Genomic DNA, 25,774 nt, shown 5'->3' on the forward strand with positions numbered 1-25,774 from the left:
CATAATGACGCAATTGTGTTTTTATTCGTCGCCATCGGGCCCCATTCCATTTAGCTTTATGGCAGGACAGGGGGGGTAATCTTGTCAGAGAATTGCTCCACCAGATGCCATTTCGAGCTCTGTGCTCCCTCCTTGCCTGCGTTTGATTACTTTTCCCTCTGTGTCTGTTTTTTCCCCGCCGACTGCCATGCGCTTGCCAGACACTGACAGTGGCGGGTGACTTCCACGTTCCCCTGGCGACCATGATTAGCATGTGTGAGGAGCTTTTTCTCTCCTTGTCGCACTGGTGGTGAAGTGTGAATAATCGGCAAATATAAATAGATTAAATGGCTTGACGGTTTACCATTAGAATCAGTTTCTTCTTTTAATCCAGGAAGTATTTAAAAAACAGATGATGATTATTATGTACCGGTACCTTACATTGAACAAGGTGTCCATTGGGTTTTTTTGTGGGGGTTGCTGTTAATGAAAAGAAATGAGCAAAAATGAATGGCATTAAAAATTTAATATTTGAGATGCACAAGTTCATTTAAACCATACCATGACTGGCTAAAAATAAAAAAAATTGCTATAACTATGTAGTCAAATATTAGACCCCCCCCCAAACAAAAAATATATATAAATATAATATGCATGTATATGAGTGGTTAGCGCATCGACCTCGCAGTGCAGAGGCACCGGGTTCAATTCCAGCTCCGAATTGAATGGAATTGTGTGGAGTTCGCATGTTCTCCCCGGGCCTGCGTGGGTTTTCTCCGGGTGCTCCGGTTTTCTCCCACATTCCAAAAACATGCATGGCAGGCTGATTGAACACTCTAAATTGTCCCTAGGTGTGGGAGTGGGCGCCGTTGGTTGTTCATTTTTGGTCCAATGTGTTTTATCATGGGCGGGGTCAATGCAGCTAGCTATCGGGAGATTTTCGAACACTTCGTGCTTCCATCTGCTGAAAATGGAGATGAAGATTTCATTTTTCAGCACGACCTGGCACCTGCTCACGGTGCCAAAACCACTGGTAAATGGTTTAGTGACCATGGTATGACTGTGCTCAATTGGCCTGCCATCTCTCCTGACCTGAACCCCAAAGAGAATCTGTGGGATAGTGTGAAGAGGAAGTTGAGAGACACCAGACCCAACACATCGAAGCATCCTGGGCCTCCGTAACGCCTCAGCAGTGCCACAGGCTGATTGCCTCCAAGCCATGCCGCATTGAAGCAGTCATTTCTGCAAAAGGATTCCCCACCAAGTATTGAGTGCAGAACTGAATTATCTGACGGTTGACTTTTTTTTTTGTATTAAAAAAACACTTAAAAAAAATTGGTCGGATGAAATGTGCAATTTTTTTAGACGGGGATTTTCATTTTTTCTTTTATTTTTTTGCCAAAATCATCAATATTAAAACAATAAAAGGCTTGAATGACTTCAATTGTGTGTAATGAATCTAAAATATATGAAAGTCTGTTTGTCAGAACATTACAGAATATAATGAACTTTATCACAATATGCAAATTTAAGAAGGACCTGTGTATGTACTGTACATCAATCAATCAACATCTTAGTGTTTTGGATCAGTAAGAATAATAACCCTCTTGTCGCATATTGCTGATGTCCCTGCAGCGCGGTGCAGAGAAGAGGAAGAAGCACCGGGATTTAGATGAGCTGAAGGAGGTGGCCTTGGTAAACTTCTTAACGTTCATTAATAGCATTAGCACTTAGCATTTGATCCCTATGATATGCAAAATGCGGCTTTCTATAAAATGGTAGATAATATTCTCGTAAACCCCCTTGTGGCTGTGAGCCGCATATGGTTGACATCGGATTAGAAATTTTGCACATATGTTTTTGGCGTTTTCATTCATATCTTTGATCTTGTGTAAAACGTTCACATTTTTCAAAACCGATAAGTGTTTGAGCGAACAAAAGTAATAGCTTGCTCGACCTAAGAAAGGGTGAATATACTGTATGCGGGAATAGGATTAGCGTTTAGAAAGTTAGCCATCCGTGAATACTTTTGCATTTTTGGCCATACGTACTTTTATGTTTTTCCTCTGTCTTGAATATTTTCTGATCTGTATTTTTCTTTTTTCAATTTTCTTTGTGTGGGCTAACAAAAGACAGCTAATGCGTCTTAGACACTAAATTTAATGTTTGATCGAGTTTAAATCCGCCAAGACCTGTCATCACTGCTAATATGTGTGCTAATCAGATTTACCATTTTTCAATGTAGATTTGTGCTGAGTGTACACTTTTAGCCTGATGTCAGGATAACTCCCTCTCGCTTCTGGCCACTACACACACACACACACAAGCGCCCTCTGCCTTGCCCGCTTTGTACTCCAATGCTGAATAATTTGTGGGCCAGCAGCAGCGTGCTGCGACTCTCTGCACTTCTGTCAGAAACGCCAGCGTGAAATGTGGCTTGACTTTTTCTCGGTCGGCCATCTTATGACACGCCACTTGTCAGGCAGACCTTTTTGGCGGCGAGGATCCTGACAAGTGTTGCGCTTGGCTTTCGTCAGCCTGTCCTCATCTCTGTTGGCTTTTGGCTGTCTGTCAGCATGATTTATGGTTGGCGTGCACAGTACAGTGGACCAAAGGAATGCTTCAGTGATTTGTATATTTCATGTGAAAATGAAACGGGCCAATTCCTGGTTACACATAGGTGGTGTGGCTAATGATTTGATTGCCAAGCATTGTGTCGATTGTGTGGAACCGATTGCTGGCACGATGTATGAATGGGACTTTTTTTTTTTTTTAAATGCAATAATGCTACGACAAATGATTTTGGTGCTCTCCACGGTGGCAGCTAACTGAATTTGGCCAACCTCAACACAGCAGCAATTTCGCAGACAGCAAACAAATCTTCAAGCTGTTGATTGCCACACCTATTTGCAATTCATTGTCAAACTAAACACGAAACAAAGAGAATCATGCGTTGTCTTTTTTAAAACAAGAGTTTGCGTTCAAGTCCGCTAGCTTAATGCTCAGACCGAAAAGACAGGTGAAAAAAATGTTGGAACACATAAAGACAGACATGCAACACTACTCCCAGGCAGATATTCTTTATCCTCTGTAAAAAACGATTACCGTATTGTCACGACCATTCGACGCACCGTATGGTTGGGCGCAGTCTCATTAATGGGTGCTATTTCTGTATTTTACACATAGACAAAACGCACTGTATTATTGGGCGCAATTTTAAAGTGGTAAAACATACGCCAGCTTAAACATACGGCATGCATGCGCGCACGCTAAAAACATGTTAGCTTGACGAATACGGTAGCATGCCAAGACATACAGATACAAGCTAAAAACACGTTTTTAAAAAGGCAACGGAAGCAAAATTGAGTTCCGTTGTATTTTATTTAGCCATCGTACAATGTACTCACGTTTTTCGATCAATCATCACCCAGAAATCCATCAAAGTCCTCATCCTCTGTATCAGAATTGAACAATGGTGCAAGTACCGGTAATCCATCAAAAACGCAGTGTTCCCTCTCGTTGTCAGTCACTCTCATTGCCATGTGGCTCCACAGAAATGATGCCAAAAACTCGAACAACAGTGCAAGCAGACACGTTCGTCCAAGCAGCCACAATCCATTCGCAAATTGTGGCGTAACTCGCCCGGCGCTGCCTCTCACTCTTTGTAAAGTTGTGTTTGCCATCGATCATCCATTGTTCCCATGCCGTTCGCAACTTTACTTTGAACGCCCGGTTGATGCCAATGTCCAGCGGTTGGAGTTATTTAGTCAAGCCTCCGGGAATGACGGCAAGCTCAGAGTTCATTTGCTTGACTTGGTTTTTCACCGCTGCTGTGAGATGGGCACGCATGCCAAAAGCATAACCGATGGCTTGGAGTTTGAACTGAGCTTTGTAGGCGTGTCTCTTTGTAGAATTTATTTTCGGGGGTTCTTAGAAACCAAAACCGAAGTTGTTTTGCAACAATGCACATAGCCTCACTCTATACAGGTGTTGGTACCTGCTTGGGGCGTACCTTTAGCGTCCACTTACACGCCCACCCTTCACCCATTGGCGGACTTCTTCCCCGCATGCCTGTCCTCACTCACATCTGCCTTTTCTCTCTCTCGCTCTCCATATATGTATATATACACGCCCACCCTTCACTGATTGGCCGACTTCTTTGCCGCATGCCTGTCCACAGTCACTTCCGCCTTTTCTCTATATAAACAGCGTGTCGGCTGTCAGTCAGGTTTTGGAACTCAGCGCATAGACAAGACGCTCCGCATCATAAGGCGTCCTGTCCATTTTGGAGAAAATTTTAGACTTTTAATGGCGCCTTATAGTCGTAAAAATACGGTAGTATTGCAGCAGATTACTGAGCGGTTTACAGTAGTTGAGTGAAATTCTTCTTTTGTCTGCATGACTGCATTGTACTGCCCTCCGGTGGCTTTGTTGCTCATGGCCAAAGGAGTCACGATGAATTAATCAAGATGCACAAACGGTTCAAGTCGTTACGTTTGCATTAATTGTGTTATCACTATGATGTTTTTAGAAAGAATGTTATTTTAGAGTGATATTTTCCTTATAAAAAACATCTTTGGTTTGTTTTTCTTTGGGGTGTTTTGTTTTGAAAATAATGACCTTTGGTCAAATTTCCCTTCCGAGACATCAAATTCATAGCATATGACCTAAATTGTTAAAAAAAAAAAAGGGCAATTCCTTAAACTCCACCAACATGAACATACCCAAAATTAATTACCTGCAAAGCTAATTAAATATAGATCAATGTAAATTAATCAATAAAAATGTTATGGTTTTGATGAAATTGAATTAATTAGTTTATGAAATAGAATTTTCATTCATGCTACCCACGACCTGATTTATATGTAGCCTATGACCTTATTAATTATTAAGTAATTATTAATTATTAAAGGGCATTTTTAATAATTCAGTGTATGTTTTTATTTATTTAATGGCAGTTTTGATTATTAAATGGGATTTTAAATTATTCAGTGACTATTTCACGGCACTGCTGTGCGATATAAACACCACTAAAAGTGCTGTGGAGTGCATGTGTGCATCAAAATTGATTCAAACATGCTTTATTTTATTTTTTTTTGCAGGATGACCACAAAATCTCAGCGGATGACCTGTGCAAGCGATATGGATTGGACCTTGCGAAGGTGCATAGACAAACATATAAGCAGTATGTTCCATGCTCGAGTGTTCCCGTTCACCTTGTTCATCTTTTATCCCTCAATCTCACACGTTTTTGTTTTTTTTTAATGGATGGGAATGTCATTTAAAAGACAATGAATGTGTTGACGCACGAAAACGTAAGCTGAGTCCGAATCCTAGTATGATGCACGTACACGCAAACAGTGTGACCGAGGCAAATCTATATTTCGCCCCTGATTTAATTGGCCGTAAAAATCAGAACAAAACGTTCAATAAAGTTGCATGCAGCCCGTTTTACAGTGCGGTGAAAGGCGTCCTGCACTTTATGACACTCGGGCTGTTAAACGGGCCAGACAGGAGTACTCCACAAAACATTCGTGGGAAGTAGCCAAGTATAAATACTTGGCTACTGTACAGAAGTCGATTGTGTGTGTTTTGTGTTGTGCTGCAAGCCAACATTTCATGAATGAACTCAAGATGCGCCGCTGCTTGAGTTTGGATAAAAATGTACTTTCTGCTTCTTATGTTGTCAAAATAAACGTTTTTTTTCCCCAACCTTTGCAGATGATCACGCGATGTGAATAGTTTAATTTCCACTCAGTTGAACTCTGGATTGATCTAGATCTTGGTACTTGGAAGTTGGAGAGAGGAACTAATTTTATTTATTTTTGTGTCCCACATTTTTAACTCATTCACTACCATCCAATTCTGGACCAAGTCTAAAAAGACGTATAAAAACGTCTTTGGGAGTGAATGAGTTAAAATTGTTATTGCTCATACTTGACAGTTAAAAAAAATGTTTTGCTCCTATACTTGAGTACATTTTAGAGTCTGTACTTTTTTACGTTGACTCAGCTGTAGGAGATGAATTACCGGAGTCGTTCTTCTCAAGTATCTTCGACTAAAGTACAGAATGTGAGTACCTTTGCCGCCTGTGCCACAAAATGATGGTCCTCTTCTTCTCCAACTCGTCTCATGCAGGGCCTCACCAACGCCAAGGCGACCGAAGTTCTGGCGAGGGACGGGCTAAATGCCCTGAGGCCGCCGCCAACCACGCCCGAGTGGGTCAAGTTCTGCCGCCAGCTGTTCGGCGGCTTCTCCATCCTGCTGTGGATCGGCGCCGTCCTCTGCTTCCTGGCCTACAGCATCCAGGTGGCCAGCGAGGACGAGCCGCCCAATGACAACGTGAGGCCCTGCAGGCATCACATTTACAATGCGTGCATCTCATTACCACCCCATGCCACTTCATACAAAAACGGTAAACGACTGACAAAGATACGGCAAAGTCGTCTGAAGCCGAATAGTGATCCGGACCAGAAAAACAAAAGACTGTCGTAATTGTATGTCGTGTGATTAAAAAAAAAAAAAGTTTTAATACATGCAATGTTGAGCAAAAAACCCCAAAAAACTTAAGTGGTCGGACGAATATGTACCACATGCAACACAGAACGTGATGGGACTCGGTGTCCTATCTGCATGATTTGTCATGCCGAGTTGAGCAACTCTAGTCTCGCACCGGCAAAACTGAAGAAACACTTCTTGAATCAGATTTGTATTTTTCAATAATGAAGGGTTCGGTGCATGTGCATATGAATTGGTTGGGTTCGGTGCCTCTAACAAGGTTAAGAACCACTGGTGTAATCCCTTTGACAAGTGAACTGTGTTGCAATTTGGTTCAATTTCTGCTCAAGCGTGGGCACAATATGCACACGGACCAGACATCTGAACCTCTTTGTTGCAGCGTATCGCCATCTGGACCAGAGATTCAAATTCTGCATTCATACTCGTCAAGAAATGCTTCGGTTCAACAAACTCTGGTGCGCGTCATTTGGACAAGTGTGAACACAAGCTGACTGAGGGGGTCTTAGGCCCTGAACAAATCAACTCTGCTGCACTTTGGTTTACTTCTGCTCAAAAGTACCGTAAATGTAATTTGGACTAAAAATAAGCATGGGACAGATGTTCCTGAACCTCTCGCTTGTCGACAGTCTTGTACATCGAAACGCTTCTTAAAAAGACAACTGAGTTATAATGGCGCTTCAGTGAGGAAATAATGAATGCCTCCCCCAGGGAAAGAAGACAAACGTCCCTTACTTCGCTGCATTAGCCCGCTTAAATACTCCAGTAAATGGAGCCGAGCAGTCATCCGTAGTGCGTTTTATGGGCGCCGGTCATTACGCAATCATTATTCAGCGTTTACAGGCGTTGCATAATGGAGGGCGTCGCGAGGAGAGACGGATCGTGCGCGCCGCCGATAACGTTAATCTCCCCCCACGCGATTGCTATCTCGCCGCTTCCGGCAGGGCAACTCGTGTTCCGCCGCACACGCTTCAAAGCCCGCAGCTCCGTCACTTTCGACGAATACATCATGCACCATCCGGCTCTTCCGCCATCGGATGAGCGCTACCTCTTAGCACGTATTAGCGCTAATAAAACGTGTGGTGTGTTTAGACGCGGCTGACAGATTCTTTGATAAATGTTAATTTTCCAATAAGGAAAACAAATACGTTCTGCTCGTGAAACGGTCTTAATAAAAATAAACTCATGAGTCTTTTTTTTTTTTTTTTTTTTTAGTTCAGTTGCTAATAATTTCTGCCAGTGAAACAAGAAAAAAAACTGGAAGAAAAATCATAATCTCATGGGGGGTTAGGGTTAACCCTAATTAATTATTTTAGAAATATTCAAACATTATTTTGATGACAATTTATAGACCTTGACACAAAACGTTCTCTGGGAAGTTGCGGTACAACTCATTTTTCTGTCGTTGAATGTTTGACATTTCCGACTTTTATCAAAAGCAGCATGACACACGACCGGTGAGTGCGATGAAGTAAAACAGACATTCCGGAGAAGCGTCGCCGGGAAACCGAAGCGACAAGCCATTTTGTGAGGAAACAAATGTCTCTCTCGCTCCGGGTGATTTTTTTTTTTTTTTTACACGCCTGCCTTGTGTGTGTCGTTGCTGTTGGATGAACACACGCACACATCCACACACTCAAATGAAAAAGGCAAATCTTTGCAGGGGGATTTGATGTTCCAGGACGCTGGCTTCATGAAGGCAGCAGCTTGCAGCAGTTTTGTGAAAGATGCTGACTGTATAAATATGAGAACGGCTTCATGTTGGGACACATGAAAAAGCATCTGTTCCTGCCTAAAATCTCGGACTCGAGACCTTGAACGAAGCGTCCCAAATGACTGGAATAGAACATGAGGACACACTTACTTGAAAATCTTTTTTTTTTTTCTTTAATCAAAGACCGCATCGAAACAAGCGTTTGTAGCACATGCGGAACTGGGAGTCGCGGCTTGGAATCGAAGTGGATTTACATGGGACAGGAGAAGAGAGCCAATCTCTTTTTCGTTAACTCATTCAGTACCAGCCAATTCTAGACCATGTCTGAAAAGACGTTTAAAAACGTCTTTGGTAGTGAATGAGTTAATGGATGCTACAGCTTCTTGTTGCTTTCAAGCTTAGCTTGTAGCAGACGTGTGCACATTGCAGCATGATGTCTTGGATCCACTAGTGAAAAGGACACTTTGATTCGCTCCTCTTTCATCTATTACTGCTTCAAACAACAAAGTGAATGGAGGACAAGTGGTTAATATGGCACGACTGTCTGTTTTATGTGTTGTGTTGTATTATTTTGTCATTTTGTGTTAAGTGTTCTTTTAATGGCGGCGCGGGCACCCGCAGCGGCTCCTCTTGTTGTCTGTTTAAGATGGAGGAAATTTCATCTGTGCTGTATGCACATACAGCACATTTGACAAAGTTGTCCTTGACTGGACATGATTGCAGTCCCCCAAATAGTCACTGAGCAGTCTCGAGCAGTCTGATTGGACGTTTAGTAACGGGCACATTCATCTTGGGCACCGTCGTCATGACATCATCACGTTACGGTCTTCGCTGTTGCGTTTCAATTATTTTGGGTGTGGGAGATTTTCAACTTAGTACAAATGATAATCATTTCCAGCTGTACCTGGGCGTGGTGCTGGCCGCCGTGGTCATCATTACCGGCTGTTTCTCGTACTATCAAGAGGCCAAAAGCTCGCGGATCATGGACTCCTTCAAGAAGATGATGCCTCAAGTGAGTGTCGGGCAATTTCGTCATTTCAGAGAAACTTCCTTTGCCTGACTAGTTTTTCTTTGCCCTTCTTTGTCAGCAAGCCATGGTGATCCGGGAAGGGGAAAAGGTACAGATTGACGCCAAGCTGGTGGTACAGGGAGATCTGGTGGAAATCAAAGGCGGAGATCGCATCCCGGCCGACCTGCGAGTCGTCTTCGCCAGCGGATGTAAGGTGAGGAAGATGTAAAGTGAGGAAGCGCAGAGGAGGCTGGGTGAGCGGCTCTTCTTTTTTTTTTTTTTTTTTTTTAATGGGGATTTGCAGCTTCAGGATGGGGCCTGACATGACCGAGCAAGAAACAGGCGGCATGGTTTATAGTCACTGACTGAAGAGTCCTTTGTTGTTGGGAGGGCAAATAAAGGAAAGGGTAAAATGTTATTTGAAGGTATCAGGTAGTTATGGAAACTGCCCATACTGTCCACCAATACTTAAGTGGGAAAAAAATGTCATGGAGTAAGTCCTCCCCTGCAGTAGTTGGCGCTATAGTGCGGCACTTTGACACATCGGCGGGTCATCTGTGCCAGAAATAAAGGACTTTGTTCCTAATTTTTTGTCACTCTGTGAAATGAAATTTTATATGTCCAAAAGTACTCATCGCTCGGGACCTGTTATTTTATGACACATTTTTGTAAAACAAATCGTTCAAATCCTTACACATTCCATCACCTCGAACAAAACATTTTTCTAGAATTGACATATTGAGGCATTTACAATTATCAATTATAATGGATTACAGAAAACAACAACAACAACAAAGATGAGAATATTCCTTTTTTCTGTCCTTGTTAGGTTTTGCCCTGACAAGTGTGTTATGTATGTCACTGCGTTTGCTTCCAAAGGTGGACAACTCATCTTTGACCGGCGAGTCGGCGCCGCAGACGCGCTCTCCCGACTTTACGCACGACAACCCCCTGGAGACCCGCAACATCTGCTTCTTCTCCACCAACTGCGTGGAGGGTCAGTAGGCCACATCTGGACCAGGCCGGCTCTCATTAGCGACAAGTTCGTTTGACTTTGTCGTACAGCAGGGCTTCTTTTCTAGATCTCGGCCCAAATGAGATGTTTGATCCCTTACCTGGGATGTAAAGAGAACCAAGCTGTATTTCTACCTTAAATTCCACAAGAGAGGAGAAGCAGCAGTGAAACAGGCCAAAATCCAAATGTCAGAGGGTAAGAGATTGGTTGCTTATTAGTGGTTAAAGCATGTCCAAATAGGTAGAAATAAGACGTTAGTCAAGATTTAAGCATCTCAACAGAGGTAGCAGCTCAAATTTGCACAGATAAGACATACCACAGTACGATAGCCCAAATAGAAAATGATATAGAATCCGCAGTAGCATTGAGTCAGCAATTTAGGAAAGAGCTAAACCTTGTTTGTTATGTTTAGTTCATAGAGCTACAAGGTTTTAAACAGTTGTGGACACTTGCCCAAAAAGTTCCTGGACCTTTCAAACTTACTACCCAACTCCAGCAGGGTCATTTTTTTGGCCTCCAATAATTTGCCAGGAACTTTATTTTCCCATGGTGCCACCGTGAAAGGTTTCTCCAATAGTGAAGTGATCCGGGTGGGGAAAAGTTCCTGTGTTCCAAAAGGGCCTAAACCAGGGTTGCTCAAATCCGGTCCTCAAAACCCCCCAGTTGCAGACCCCCCCACTTATAGGTTCCTGGACATTTCGAAAGTGTTACACCCTCTAGTAGACTCTTCTTTTAAAACCCCTGTAGAATTCGTTCCAAGATGCCAAATGGTCTTAAGTAACTACTTGTTCATGGGATGAAAAGGTTCTAGTCAAATGTGGTTCCCAAAAGGTTCTCAGACCTCTTTAACCCTGGAGAACCCAAGAACCCTTTTCTTCTTTGGAAAATTATGAATTATACATTAAGATAAGATATCCTTTATTTGTCCCACACTGGGGAAATTTACAATGAATTGAATTAAATGACTGCTATATGTTCATTGAACACCAACATATGCTTTTTCAAATATTCAATGCTTTAATCCTAATTTAGGATGAGGGCCAAATTTGACCCTTTGGGATTTAAGGGTAGCATTTGAGTAGCAGAATTTATAGGGGCCAAATTTGACCCCGTGGGTTCTCCAGGGTTAAAGTACTGCCCCCATCGCATTGTCTTCTTTTGAAGTCCCCAAATTACCCTGGAACTAAATATAAACAAGTGTCTGATGCTGCAGTGATACACTCGCCTGACTGGTGTGTGGGCAGCATGGAATCGGTTCTCACTCAGTGACGATGTGAACGTGGGTGTGAATGGTTGTTCGTCTCTATATGTGCCCTGCGACTGTCTGGCGACCACTTCAGGGTGTAGTTCGGCTCCGGTGACCCACTTCAGGATAAGCAGTGTTGAAAATGGATAGCTGAATGGATACATCTAAACACGTGTTTCCACAACCAGTGCTCCTCCAAAGGTTCCACAGAACTCGACAGTGTTACTATTGCTAGAGAGCTTAGTTTGGAGGTGTGCTCTGGAACTGGTGTGACCTGTCGATTACTCGCCCCAGGCACGGCCCACGGCGTGGTGATCGCTACCGGGGACCGTACGGTGATGGGCCGTATCGCCACACTGGCGTCGGCGCTGGAGGTGCGGCGCACGCCCATTAGCGTCGACATCGAGCACTTCATCCACATCATCACAGGTGTGGCTGTCTTCCTGGGCGTCAGTTACTTTGTGCTCTCCTTCATCCTGGGCTATACTTGGCTGGAGGCTGTCACCTTCCTCATCGGCATCATCGTGGCCAACGTGCCCGAAGGCCTCTTGGCCACCATCACTGTGAGTTTATCGTGTGTTTGAAGTGAACATTTTCGAGGCCTTCTGGCCATTTTCCTGCGATCCTTTTGTAAATGGATTTTCTATAGATTTAGTTCAATTATTAACCAACTTTGAGCCACACAAACTCTTAAAACTTTTTTATTTCCTTCTGAGTTTACATTAGTTTCCGTCCTTGTGTCAAAGTGACAAATTGATTCAGTTTATTTGGACTATGGTACAAAAATGGGCCACATGCTGCTACAAAAGTCGAAGGGCATGATTATATTATCGTATGTGGCAGCCTGTTCTGGTGAATTTCGATAACTTGTACGGATGCGCTTTGATGCATTACGCCGGCATGTAGAATGCGTGTTGGTCATATATAGTATTGATGTCCCAGATGGTCCACAAATACACTTTGCTCAACCGCTCCTTCCTCATCACCCTCCACTTTCATCTTCCTCTTCTTCCTCCCAGGTGTGCCTCACCCTGACGGCCAAGCGCATGGCCAAGAAGAACTGCCTGGTGAAGAACCTTGAGGCCGTGGAGACCCTGGGCTCCACCTCCACCATCTGCTCGGACAAGACGGGCATGCTGACGCAGAACCGCATGACCGTCACCCACATGTGGTTCGACAACGAGATCCATGAGGCCGACACCACCGAGGACCAGAGCGGTAGGTAGGAGGGACGCAAGAGCACGGAGGGAGGGGGGGGGGCTCGTAACCACCTGCCCAAATTCATCTGTTCAGCGTTCACTCACAGAGCGAGCTCGGCTGCTGCGGTGCACGCCGCCGCGCCGATTAATTGAACTGCAGCAGCAGGCGGCAGGGAAAGGGGGTGCAGAACGCCGCCTTCCCAGAGTTCCCAAAGTAACACTGTGTGTTTGATGCATAACAATGAGGCGGCCGCTAACCTGACGAGAGCCACAGATATAACTCGGTTTTAGTAACAACCGTAAATTGTCGTGGCTTTGATTAACAGTATGGACTGTTAGCATCTGGTCTTTGAAATCCTATTTCACTGTAGACAGTCAGATCCATAAATCTTGGGACACTGACACAATTCTCATCTTTTTGACTCTAACCACGATCACAATCTACTTCAGTGCTTTCTGTACTCGGGTTTCTGTCCTTATCTTGCTATTAGCATACCAGCTCCTAGCATATTAGCATTGGATAAATTCTTATTGAAAATAGTGTCTGACTCAAAGCCATATAAAATGTTCATGAGGGGCTTTTTGTACTCGGGTAATTTTTCTCTACTTTGTTAGCTTACCAACTGTTAGCATGATAGTATTTGCACAAGTGAGACTCAAAAAGAATAACAATATTTAATGTAAAAAAGGCCACAGGAAAGAGACTCATTGATATGAAACAGTAGCGCTCTCGTCAATCCATCTGTCTGTGATCACATTCTCCCTGTGAATTCAGCAATCTGGAGTGAAATGACAAATGAATGCAGAGGGCAAGTGAAGGTCATTTTCACAAAGATTGCTTCAGTGAAATCATCATAGCAACGTTAAAATGAATGTCATTCTTCAAATTGCGGAATTGAAAAATCCCAGTCGAAAAAAAAAGTCATCGTTGTTCCTGACTTGCTGTACTCCTGTGCAATTATGTGGGATGTGGGAGCTAAGCTACTCGCATACATATTGCATGACTCACCCATAACAATAATAATCATTAAAAAAAGTCTCACATTGCTCCCATCGTATCTTTGCTTGCAGGTTCGTGTTTTGACAAGAGTTCTGCGACATGGGCAGCATTGTCCCGCGTGGCTGCCCTGTGCAACCGAGCCGACTTCAGAGCCGGACAGGAGGAAGTCGCCATCTTGAAGGTGTGCAAACTTTCAAAGCACACGAATAACAGACACACTTTGAGTTTTTGTCGGGACATTAAAGATGGAAGACAGTCCAATTTGTTCAGTGAGCGAGTATTTGATCCAATTTCGTATGTTATCAGACTTCAATTAAGTAACTTGTAACACATCAGAAAATGCACAAAAAAGTAAAAAGAGATTTTTGAAAATGTCTTATTTTGTTTGAATACAAATATAATCTGTTTGCTTTCATTGGGAAATACAGAAATTACTTGGGAGGCAGAAATCGGAGGATATGGACGTTTTTGTCAAACATGTCTCTAAACAATCAGTTGATTATCGAAATAGTTTTTGATTAATTTAATCATTGATTAGTTGTCAACTTATCAAAATTTTGCCCGGCTAGAGCCCAGATGTAAAATCATTATTGCGCTTAGTAGTTTTCATTAAAATTAGTAGCTACCTCGCGAGAGAGCAACGCACGATCATTATTGATCTGCATTAGCGCGAGCTGTGCTGAGATTGCTTTGTTACTATATTTTAGCATACCACATGTTCGTATTATGGGTCTCGATTGGGCTGTTGGCTGTTCGAGTGCTAGCCATTGCCCTTTCGTTGTGTGCCAAATGTAGACTTGCATGAATGGACTAGGAATGCCACTTAGGCGCTGAAGTGAGAAGTGAAGTCACCAGCTGCTATTTTACATTGTCACTCGCTAAATACGCCTACTTTTTTGTCTTTACGACAAAAATGCCACGATGTGTTGCGTACAGTTGTACCAATAAGTCAGAGAAAAGCAGAACATACACATTTCATTGGCACGAATTAGATTAAAAGTTATATCTGCAAGTGCTACTCATAAGAATTAACCTGCAGTATGTTGTCAGAACCATCAACAATGAAATGGAAAAAAATGGTGTGACAAACAAACCCAAACTCACAAGACTCAGATAAAACACTGATATGAACAGTTGTCAGAAACAGTGGCAACATAAGATGGATCCCCTCTTGCTTCAGCTGCAAGGGGCCAGTTGTTTGTCCGTCATATATAAATCCGTGGTGCCAAAGCGGCTGTACGGGGTCAAAGAAGCCCAACTCCAAATCTGGTAAAAATAAAAGGAAATGGAACATTATGATCACAAAGTATTACACTCAGATGTTGTTCACCATTTAGCTTTTTTTCCCTCTTACTCTCATGAGTCTCTCAGAGCTCCACAGGTGTCGGGAGCCAATTAAAAGTGCATAAAATGCGTTGGTACTTTCACACTCAAATGCAGAGTGTCAGTAGGGAGCAGAAAAGCCTTCCCAGAACTCTATTATTAGGATCTAAATAGCACTTAAATAGAGCTGCCGCCGGAGTGGACTTTAATTGCTTTACATAACACTGTAAAAATCAGCCTCTTCAATAAGATGTCATTAGATTTTATATGTACATAATAGGCCGTGTGGATTATGTATGAATATAAATGAATCATGTTGCCGAGTAAAGGAAATGGACGCCCCCATTTATCTGGTCACGTTATCAAGAGTTTGGTAATATTTTTTTATATTGATTGAGTTGCTTCCTCCTAAAATTGAATTAATTTAGAAATGTACATTTTGTATGATGAAATAAGCGATTAATTGATATAGTGTAAGGTCTAAAAACTTCAAACAAATTTACATATGGTTGTAACATGTTTTATTTATTTTTATGAATAATTGGGTAGGTAATTGATTTATTGTAAATCATACAAATTCCCCAAAAAATATTTTTCATAGAAATTATTAAAACAAATTTATTTTTGGATTGTCAAAAAAAAGATCCAATTGAATACAACATAGTAAACATTTTACATGTACCTTTATCATTTCATATGTATTTAAATTATGATCTATTTAATCTTGCTACCATAGCCTTTTCTGTACTCCGGTTGCGAGCTTGCTATATACTTTGTATTAGCAAGCTAACTGCTAGCATCTTAGCAGTTGTTAAATTCCCTTTTAAAATATTGTTCGACTGAAGAGCCTATCCCGAGAGTATGATTAACTCGAGCGCAATATAAATCAGGATGTATTGTATAACTCCCCAACTGTTAGCATGGTAGCTGTTGGCATTTTTGCTACCATGGTTGATTTTTTTTTTTTTTTGTACACTTTGTTGTTAAGAATGTCATCTTTGTTCATTTTTTATTTATGTTACCATTGTCATAAAGTGCAACATTTGTGGCCTGACTACAATTCTTGGTGATGCAGATGTTAAGCTCTACTTTGCATTATTAATGAGAGGCATAATGCGAGTGAACAACCCTCTCCGTGGGTGCAACTTTAATCAATTAAAGAACACCCGGAGACAAAAGCTTCCGCTGCACCATGACAAAGACAACTCTGCTTTCTGGCTGAATTGCTAATGTGTATGTGCGCATTTCCTGCAGCGAGAGACGGTGGGTGACGCATCTGAATCGGCGCTGCTAAAGTGTATCGAGCTTTGTTGCGGCAACGTTCAAAAGATGCGAAGCCTCAACGGCAAAGTGGCTGAGATCCCCTTCAATTCAGCCAACAAGTACCAGGTAAAACACAACATTGTACTCGGTCCAACTTGACATTTTACATTTTTAAAAACTGCCAACAAGTTTCAGGTAGCAACAATGCTGACTTGTCCTCATTACTCTTGAGGATTTAATTGTAAAACAGTTAATGAAAACACAAAGGCTCTGTTGCGTGAGAAGACCTCTAGGCATGACCAATCGATCGAATCGGATCAGCCGCTAGGTCCCGCCCAGTTGCTTTGATTCACTTTAATGGATGTCATTATTTAGTGGTGCTCTTTCCCTCCCAGCGGGGGGCTTAAAGTAAAATGCGTGTCCGCGTAAATATTTAACATTTAAATCATTTATTATCGTTGATGTCTATTTCATTTGGTGGCATGCCGCAGCATCGCGGGAGTACGACGACGATTTATTTATGCTATCTCATTGCAACCCACCCTGCCCCAACCCTCTCGTCTCCTGAAGCTCTCCATCCATAAAGCAGAAGACAGTCATATTCTGGTCATGAAGGGAGCGCCGGAGAGAATCCTGGACAGGTTGGTGCATCAATAATGGATCAATGGCAGACTCATGGAGACACAGTGTGGAAAAAGGCTGTAAAGTTGCCCTGGCCTTTATTCTCTGAAATGGCCAGTGAGAGGAATCGCTTCCAGAAGGTGTTGCCACAGTCATAGGCCTGTGCAGACCAAACTAGACGATCAAATCCTCATGTTTTGAGCCTGGATATACGACAAGTTGTGAAATCAAAGTAAAATACAGTCAAGCATTGAAAGATTTTGAAACACAGTTTCAGTTTTGTGTATCATAAGCATATTTACATGTTTGTTTGAATGGCCGGCCGACATTGCCCCTTTTTTTTTTTTTTTTTTTTTTTTAAGGCTGAACCCAATGTTTGGCCAAATAAAATTCCAATAACAGCTTAGTCATCTGATTCATTATAAAATACATTATATATATATATATATATATATATATATACTGTATATATACAGTATATATATCTATACCGTTTGCCAGCCAATCGCAGGGCACACGGAGACGAACAGCCAACCGCGGTCACACTCGCAACTAGGGACAACTTGGAGTGCTCATTCAGCCTGCCATGCATGTTTTTGGAATGTGGGAGGAAACCGGAGGACCCGGTGAAAACCCATGCAGGCAAGGGGAGAACATGCAAACTCCACACAGGAAGGCCGGAGCCAGGATCAAACCCACGATCTCTCTCTCTGTCTCGCACTCTCTCGCTCTATATATGTATAAAATTAATAGAATAACTGACATCACAAGTAGAACATTTGAATGCCATTATACTTATGTTGTCATGTCCTCTCACCCCCCCCCCCCCAAAAAAAATCAGCAAAAGTGAAATGTTGAAAAAGTGTTTATTACAGCTGCACAGCTCATACATCAGTCTCATTAGCAAATGGGTGGTGGTGTTTTTTTTCCCTCCCTTCTTTATTTTTCTCTAGGTGCAGCAGCATCATGATCCACGGCCAGGAGCAGACCATAGACGACAAATGGCGGGGCGCCTTCCAGAACGCCTACATGGAGCTGGGCGGGCTGGGAGAAAGAGTACTTGGTTGTGTTTTTGTTGTTTGGGCAGTAGATACTAGATAGCATGTGTGAGGCGGGAGGGGCGTCCATTATCTTTTATCATCTCCTCGGCTAAGAGGCTAGTTGAGCTAAATGTCCCTCGTAAGAAGTGCACCGTGTTTATCGCTGCACTTTATCCAAATGAGAACACTCGCTGCTCGGGCTTGGACGGAGCCAAACGCTGAGGAGACACAAAATGTTGGAGACACATTTACAGCAGCTGCACACATTTATCACCTGCAATGTAAATCTGTTATAAAAAGACTTAAAGGCGATGGCAGACGACGCCATTGATTAGTCGTGCAAGAAATCACACTGTGGATGCAAAACATCGCAATAAATTCCAAACCTTGACAAAGCCCAGACGCTTTTCTTCAATCAACAATATTTGATTACAAATGTTTTGGCTTAGCAAAGTAATTATTAAATTACCTTGTATGTGAATTTTGTATTTTATTTTAAAAAAATGAATTTGTCTTAATTTTTGCTTTGTTTAAAAAAAGTATACATCTTATATTTTTATTTTAGATGCATTAGAATTAAATACAATATTTATTGCTGCTAATAAAAATATATTTGAATAATCAATAAACTCATATGATAACATAAAGCAATAATAAATACTCATTCAATTAGGTCACATTTTTTGTTCATCATATACACAATATATCACTTATATTTAAAAGAAAGATATAAATGAAAAAATTTTCACTGCTTTTATAAAGAATATAAAATATTTAAATTTGTTGATGGGCAAAAAATGTTGGTGCTTAACTTTTACGTTCCACACATTTACCTTTTAATGTCATTTATTTCAGTACATTTTGCGGGTTTTCTCATTGTTCATAATGTTATGATGCCTTACAATGATATTAAATAAAACCGCAACTGTATTAATTAATGTTGGTCATGATAATGGGACTTGGAGAGCTGCAGTGAAGTATTTTATCGGAAACTTCAAGAAGCACTTATTCAGCAGACTGAAAATACTACTCGCGGTGCAAGTGACTTTTTGGCCATCCACGATGGATTTCCCATCCCAGCAACAGTCTGGTGTCTCTTTTTGTGTGCGTCTCAGGCTTCTGCCACCGGAACCTTCAGGCGTCTCAGTTCCCCCGAGGGTTCGCCTTCGACTGCGACAACTTGAACTTCCCCACCGAGCAGCTCTGCTTCCTGGGCCTTATCTCCATGATTGATCCGCCGCGCGCCGGCGTACCCGACGCTGTGGGTAAATGCCGCTCGGCTGGCATCAAGGTAATTGTTTTTTGTCTTCTGTCGAAAGGAGAGCCATTTTCCCGTGGCGTCATTTAAATACTGATGAGAAGTGTGATCAACTCTTGAAAGGCTCCCTAGAGACTCGGGGCCTGTCAAATAATATACATATAATATACATATAGATGCGTTCATTTCATTACTTTTGTGGGGTAGCATGCGGAATGCAAATAAACATGTGGGTGGATGACACATGTTGCATTTAAAGCTCAAGCATCGAAGATTTTCCTCCCAGTTTGAGGGCTTTCTGTGATGTTACTGAAAATGAAAGTGAAGCGTGTCACCAGGTTTCCTCCGCGGGTGTTCTACTCCGGCAACACTTTGTAGGCCCCGGTCGGTGTGTTATCGTGACGGACGGCAAGTGTTGATATCTGTGTGAACGACTGCCTGTGGAGGAAGCAGACCACAGTCATACTCCCTAAAATGACAATCTACCACCTTCCTTTGATGATTGGAATGGCAGGGTCAATTCCTTTGTTTTTGTCATATACCGAAGACGTTTGCGTTTCAGATCAAAGGTGAATATGTGACAATATTAGAGAATTCCAGCTTTTATTTCATGCTATTGACATTTGGATGCGTTCAACAACTCGGGACAGAGCATCTTTCTTTTGAAGCCACCCACTTTTCAAAAGAGCAAATATATTGGAATGGATATTATCGAATTCAGTTAAAGAAAAGAACATTTACTATTGGGTGGTATAACTTATAATAATGCATCAAGCCCCCCCCCATTGACTTCATCAGACTTTTGCATTTTTCATTTGAAATGCTTTTCCAGACCTTTAGGAAAGCCTGAAAGAGGCTTCTTGTTTGTTTCTGGGGCTTCCTCCCTTCACTCTCCCGTTCAGGAGGACAAATGCATGCTCTATTGTGTTCTGGTCTGGTGATTGACTTGGACTGTCTTAAGACCTTTGTAAAACCTCATCCAGAGCATCGAACGACTTTTAGGGTTGTCCCTAAACCGGAAAGAGGAAGCTAAAAAATACCCGAGTGGACATTAAGTCATGTCGTTTTGTTTATGATTAAAATCCACCCACTGCTTACCTCCCAACTCCTCACAAAATTCTAAATGATCACGAACCAACAACATACAGTACATCATACACGACGCTGTTGCGACGGCCCTCCGTTTGTTCACAGCGCAGCTTTAGTCGCACATCAGTCATTTCTCAACAAAACCCTTGTGCTGCTAACAGCTCCATTCTTGTCAATTGAGCTGAGCGATGGGCCCTGATGGCATCATGCCGCATCAGTTGTACGCGATGGAGTCAAGTTGAATAATGCTGTGACGATGATGTGCACTCAGGTGATCATGGTCACCGGAGACCACCCAATCACGGCCAAGGCCATCGCCAAGGGGGTGGGCATCATCTCCGAGGGAAACGAGACGGTGGAGGACATCGCCGAGCGCCTCAACATCCCACTCAACCAGGTGAACCCCAGGTATGTCGTTTTTTTTTTAGTTTTGTCTCCAGGGCGCCATGGCTGTATTTGGATTTTTTCAAGACGTGTCATAGTTTGGCATACAGTATTTATTTACTTTTTTGTTTTGACTTGCAATCATTTTTTAAAATATTATTGTCAAGAAATATTTTTACTTGACTTTCCCTTGAAATTACATTTTTGTGTTTGTCACAATTTCAGCTCTACCCACTTTGATCTTTTCTTCAATACTTTGCATACATTTTGGCTTGCTTTTCTCCCTGCTCCTTTTGAGGGCACAACGCAAGGAACAGAAAACTGTATAGGTCAGAGAAACTGCAATTTTGATTGGTGGAATGGGCTAAAATGTCACGAGTTAAGTTTGACTGATGAAACGGAATGATGTGACAGGAAGTCAATCAAGTACAAATAGCATATGTTGCATAAGAGCTTCCACATAATGGATTCATACTCTACAAAATAAACTTGCCTTTCTATACATGTGTGTCACAGCCCTCTTTGCCTTGTTTTCTCCTCCCAGAGACGCCAAGGCCTGCGTGGTTCACGGTTCGGACCTGAACCACATGAGCTCAGAGTACCTTGATGACGTGCTGAAAAACCACACCGAGATCGTGTTCGCTCGCACTTCGCCCCAGCAGAAGCTCATCATTGTGGAGGGATGCCAGAGACAGGTGAGAGTGAGCATAAAGATCCATATAACTGCGTCTTGTGTTCAACATCAGAGGAAAACACAAAGTCTTCATTCAGGCTGAAGTGTGTGTGTGTGTGTGTGTGTGTGTGTGTGTGTGTGTCTTATTTGTCCTTCAAGAGACCATATTTTTGCTTGAGGTCTCAATGTGTGTGCATGTGCGTGTAAGTGTGTATAAGTATTCCTGTCCATTTGTACTTGTTGAGACCATGTTTTGTGTCATGGCCCAACCCAAATGTGTGCGTGTACACGTGTAAGTGCTCTTGCTCATGTGTCCTTATGGACTGTGTGTTAATGTTCTTGTGCATGTGTCCTTAAGGAATATTGTGCGAGTGTGGGTTTGTGTGGTAAGAATGTTCATGCACATGTGAAATTATGCAGTGTGCTTATGTGTTTGTTTTTTGTTCATCTGTTTGTGTGTCTCCATGAGTGTGTATACATGTTCTTGCTATGAATATTCATGGTGAATATATTTTAAGATCCACATAGATCGACATGAGATATTCATAAGGATCAGACTGTGTGTGCGTGTGTGTTTAGGAGCCTGAATGTTGTCGTCTTTAGAAAGCATGTGGCTGCACACCAATGTGATCATTTAAAGTAAGAAGTTGTGTGTGTTTTGAATGCACTTGATTGTCTAAACTGGGCATTGCGAATGAAAACAAGTGTGTGTGTGTGCGTGTGTGTGTGCGCCTATTATTTTAGGTCCTTGTCTTATTGTGAGAATGTGTGTTGGCAGTAATGAATGGCTGGTTGAACATAATTGTGTACGTGTTATGTTTTTAATCTATGCCTGTGGCGTCTGTGCACAGCCACACTTGAGGTCAAGCTCCAATTCCCCTCTGGACTTCCTCTCACTGTGCCCACTGAATGATTACGACTCAATTCCATTCCTCATTTAATCTCCCCTGAGACTCTCGAAAAGACTTTATTAAGAGGAAAGTGCGGGGGCTTAAATCATGCCACTTATCTCACTCTTCTTGGCACTTTTTCCGCCATGTGGGGGCGCACAGGGGGCCATTGTGGCCGTGACGGGTGATGGCGTCAACGACTCGCCAGCCCTGAAAAAAGCCGACATCGGTGTCGCCATGGGGATCGCCGGCTCAGATGTGTCCAAGCAGGCGGCTGACATTATCCTGCTGGACGACAACTTTGCCTCCATTGTCACCGGTGTGGAGGAGGGTGAGTGATTGGCAAGGGCAAGAAGTGACTCATGGGAAAGGGTTGATGGCCTTATTTCATTTAAAAAAAAAAAAAAACTTTTCACAGTTCAACACCAAATTTGATGCATAGCATGATAGAATCCCTGAAAACGTCTCAAGGACCAATACATAACATTTGACTAGAAGTCCACCATTTTGATTTGAAGCAGTCATCTCACATAAAGATAAGAAAACCTTTATTAGTCTTGCAATGGAGAAATTCCTAATTCACAGCAACAAAGTTATGAAAGGAAGAAGTAGAACAACAAAATATAGGAGCTGCTGGAAAGGCAGCCACTCTCATGGCACCATTTTGAAGTCAAAATAACATAACACAACACATAGGACAGACAGTTGTTCAATCTTCACCACTTTTATGCATACACTTTGTTGTCTGAAGCAGTTATAGAGGAGAGAATCAAAGTGTCCTTTCACCAGTGGATCAGAGACGTCATGCTGAAAATGTGCACACGTCTGCTACAAACTAAGTTTTGAAAGCAAACACGAAGCTGTAGCGTCCATTGACGAAAAGAGATTAGTTCACTTCTCCTGTCCCACGTAATCCGCTTCAAACTCCAAGCCGCGACTCCCAGTTCCACATCCGCATCGGCGCTCCGCGCTAACGCTCCTTTCTTCTCATTGTCGGCTCCTCAAGCCTTCCATCCATCCAGCCGCAGACCGTTCAACAGCACCGATCTCTCCACTGAACAAAGTGGGGCTGTGAAAAATGCTGCCCATTACAGGCGCAAGACACAAGCGCCCCGGGACTGTCCAGCAATGACAGTCAAATGGCGCTGACATTCCTCCCAGTCAAAAACAGTGCTGGTATATCCATGCTGCCGAGAAGGCGCAACCACCAAGCACAGAGTCTCCTCCTTGATGAATGTCGTGGCCAAAAAATGCTGAAAAAAGTCCACATCAGGTCCACACAACGCAACAACAAACACAAAGTGACAAAACAAACACAAAAACAACAACAACAAAAAATTTAACCACCAGGAGAGTTGGAAAAACAATTGTCCCTGGCCATGAGCTTTTTGGACCGAAACAGAATTTTGTGTACCTGTCTATCATAACATGGTGCTTAAAATCTCAAGAATCCATGCTTAAAATTGATTTTGATTTGAAACAGTCATTTTGCATTTAGTCACAGTCCTTGAAAGGTTTTAAACAAATTACCCCCTGACGGGAGTGTCTTCAATCAACACAAAATTGGGTGGTCAGATTTACCATACCAGGATGCATGAAAAAGTCTCAAGAATCCATGCATAGAACAGGAAGTTGACCACTTTGGTTTCAAGCATTCCATTCACATTCTGTCGTACCCAGTGAAAAGTTCGACAGAACCTGCCCCAAACACCAGCTTCACCAATCGATACAAAATTGGGTGGAATCATCCATCATCGGGTTTGGCAACCCAAAATGTTGAAAGAGCCTTATTGGATGAAAAAAAAACAATGTCTAGACTCGCAAAAAATTAAAAGCATTGTATAAGCGGTACAATGAAGGCAACACATGCTGTATGTATAAATATTAGCCTACGATCAAAATGACTACGTTGGCTACAAATACACAATGAGCCTTCATGATTACGTTTTTCCCCCAGCAATGCATCTGGAGAGCAGGGATGCCCAACCTTTTTTGACCGAAGATCTACTTTTCGATCAACCAACCTCCCGCGATCGACTCGCTCCCGCACACGCGCGCATACGCACTCATTTACACACGCATGCCATCATGAGCAACAGCCATAACGGGGAGCCACTAGGACGGTGCTAAAGAGCATGCGGCTCTGGAGCCGCGGGTTGCCGACTCCCGATCTATCATAACAGGACGCAGGAAAAAGTCTCAAGGACCCACGCTCCAAAAGTGAATGGAAAGGTTTTCGGTTCCAAGCAGCCAGTTTTGGCAAAATCCAGCGTTGGGACTTCCTCCCAGCGAACTTGGGTAATTGTGCCCACGAGTGAAACAGACAGACAAGGCCAGGTGATGACCACATGAGTGGCCTCCCGGCCTGGTCTAAAAATTGCTCCGCAGTGATGGGACATCGTGATTTCCTAGGAACACGATGGTTTTAAAATGTAAGCAGTTGTCGAGATTTTTGCAAATCATGTTGCATATTCATATTTATCTGTTAAATGATTGTTGGCAATTACTGTGAGAAGTCATTGAAATGATCAGCGTCTTCACACAGATGAATGTAAAAATTATGCATAACATCTCATTCATGGTAATTGGAGCAAAGTTATTTCACAAGTGTGCATCAAACTGTTCCTTGGCCCTTTGCATTAATCAGTAGCTAAGACGTAGCTCTCGTTTTCAAAAAGTTTGACCCTTGCACTAGACAGATGGGCGATGGTAAAATGCAAAGTATTTTAGCCTACACCGTAGAATGTGGGTGTAGCCTTTGACACCAGTTTCACTAATCAACATTAAATTTTGTGTGGGTTGTAAACGTTGCAGTTTTAGCTTCTAAAACTGTGCATGAAAACATGCCGACTGAGTGAGCTAACACAGAGGTTTTCCGAAAGTCACAATAGCGAAACGCTTCTCCAGTGTATTAAAAAAAAAAAAAAAAAAGATCCCAGATGGCGCAGGGATGTGTTGCATGAGCACAGAGCTTGCATATTTATGATCAGGACTCACACACAGAGGGGACTTTATGCAAACAACAATATAAAGAGCTTTTGAAAGGAGAAGGGGGCTGAGACTTTCCACAGGAGACTGGCGTTTAATCTAAAGTGGCGGCGGCTGCGGCTAATAAAGTCACCCATTCTGGAGGCAGACGCTGCGCATTTTCAATTTACTTCGAATCTCTAACACTGGGAAAAAGAAAATCCCGACGTTATTGCAAGGGTTGTTATCCCACTTTGATGTCTTTATTGCTGCAGGGCGGCTCATCTTCGACAACCTGAAGAAGTCCATCGCGTACACGCTGACCAGCAACATCCCCGAGATCTCGCCCTTCCTGCTCTGTATCCTCGCTGACGTTCCCCTTCCGCTGGGAACGGTCACCATCCTCTGCATCGACTTGGGCACGGACATGGTGAGTGGCGGGAACATCATCAGAATAATAACGAAGTGTGCAAGCAGTGGAGAACAGGACCTCACACTTTTTCATGGCGAATCCTCAAAACCATCATCAAACTTAGGCGCCACGCCCCAGCTTATTTGTATTAATTGTATTTAATGTGCACGACAATC

The 25,774-nt window shown here is 42.6% G+C and overlaps 1 protein-coding gene across 2 annotated transcripts in view; it reads left to right on the forward strand.

Annotated features, from left to right (window-relative positions):
* The window catches only part of atp1a2a (ATPase Na+/K+ transporting subunit alpha 2a), a 43,785-nt gene that overhangs the window by 2,083 nt on the left and 15,928 nt on the right, over window positions 1-25,774 (forward strand). Inside the window, exons 1-17 of one of the 2 annotated variants that reach the window (XM_086129506.1) lie at window positions 1,603-1,674; window positions 5,082-5,141; window positions 6,118-6,321; window positions 9,108-9,221; window positions 9,298-9,432; window positions 10,098-10,215; window positions 11,774-12,042; window positions 12,499-12,697; window positions 13,750-13,859; window positions 16,256-16,390; window positions 16,835-16,905; window positions 17,839-17,948; window positions 19,041-19,216; window positions 20,544-20,680; window positions 21,201-21,351; window positions 22,382-22,550; window positions 25,462-25,616. In XM_086129506.1, the coding sequence (XP_085985632.1) occupies window positions 1,603-1,674; window positions 5,082-5,141; window positions 6,118-6,321; window positions 9,108-9,221; window positions 9,298-9,432; window positions 10,098-10,215; window positions 11,774-12,042; window positions 12,499-12,697; window positions 13,750-13,859; window positions 16,256-16,390; window positions 16,835-16,905; window positions 17,839-17,948; window positions 19,041-19,216; window positions 20,544-20,680; window positions 21,201-21,351; window positions 22,382-22,550; window positions 25,462-25,616 (2,385 nt within the window). Of the gene's footprint in view, window positions 1-1,602; window positions 1,675-5,081; window positions 5,142-6,117; window positions 6,322-9,107; window positions 9,222-9,297; window positions 9,433-10,097; window positions 10,216-11,773; window positions 12,043-12,498; window positions 12,698-13,749; window positions 13,860-16,255; window positions 16,391-16,834; window positions 16,906-17,838; window positions 17,949-19,040; window positions 19,217-20,543; window positions 20,681-21,200; window positions 21,352-22,381; window positions 22,551-25,461; window positions 25,617-25,774 lie in introns of those variants that run through there. The other variant, XM_086129507.1, reaches the window with a different exon arrangement.

Source organism: Hippocampus guttulatus, chromosome 14 (assembly GCF_054856545.1).
Source record: "Hippocampus guttulatus isolate MCC_2025c chromosome 14, RoL_Hgut_1.0, whole genome shotgun sequence".
Classification (NCBI taxonomy): Eukaryota; Metazoa; Chordata; class Actinopteri; order Syngnathiformes; family Syngnathidae; genus Hippocampus; species Hippocampus guttulatus.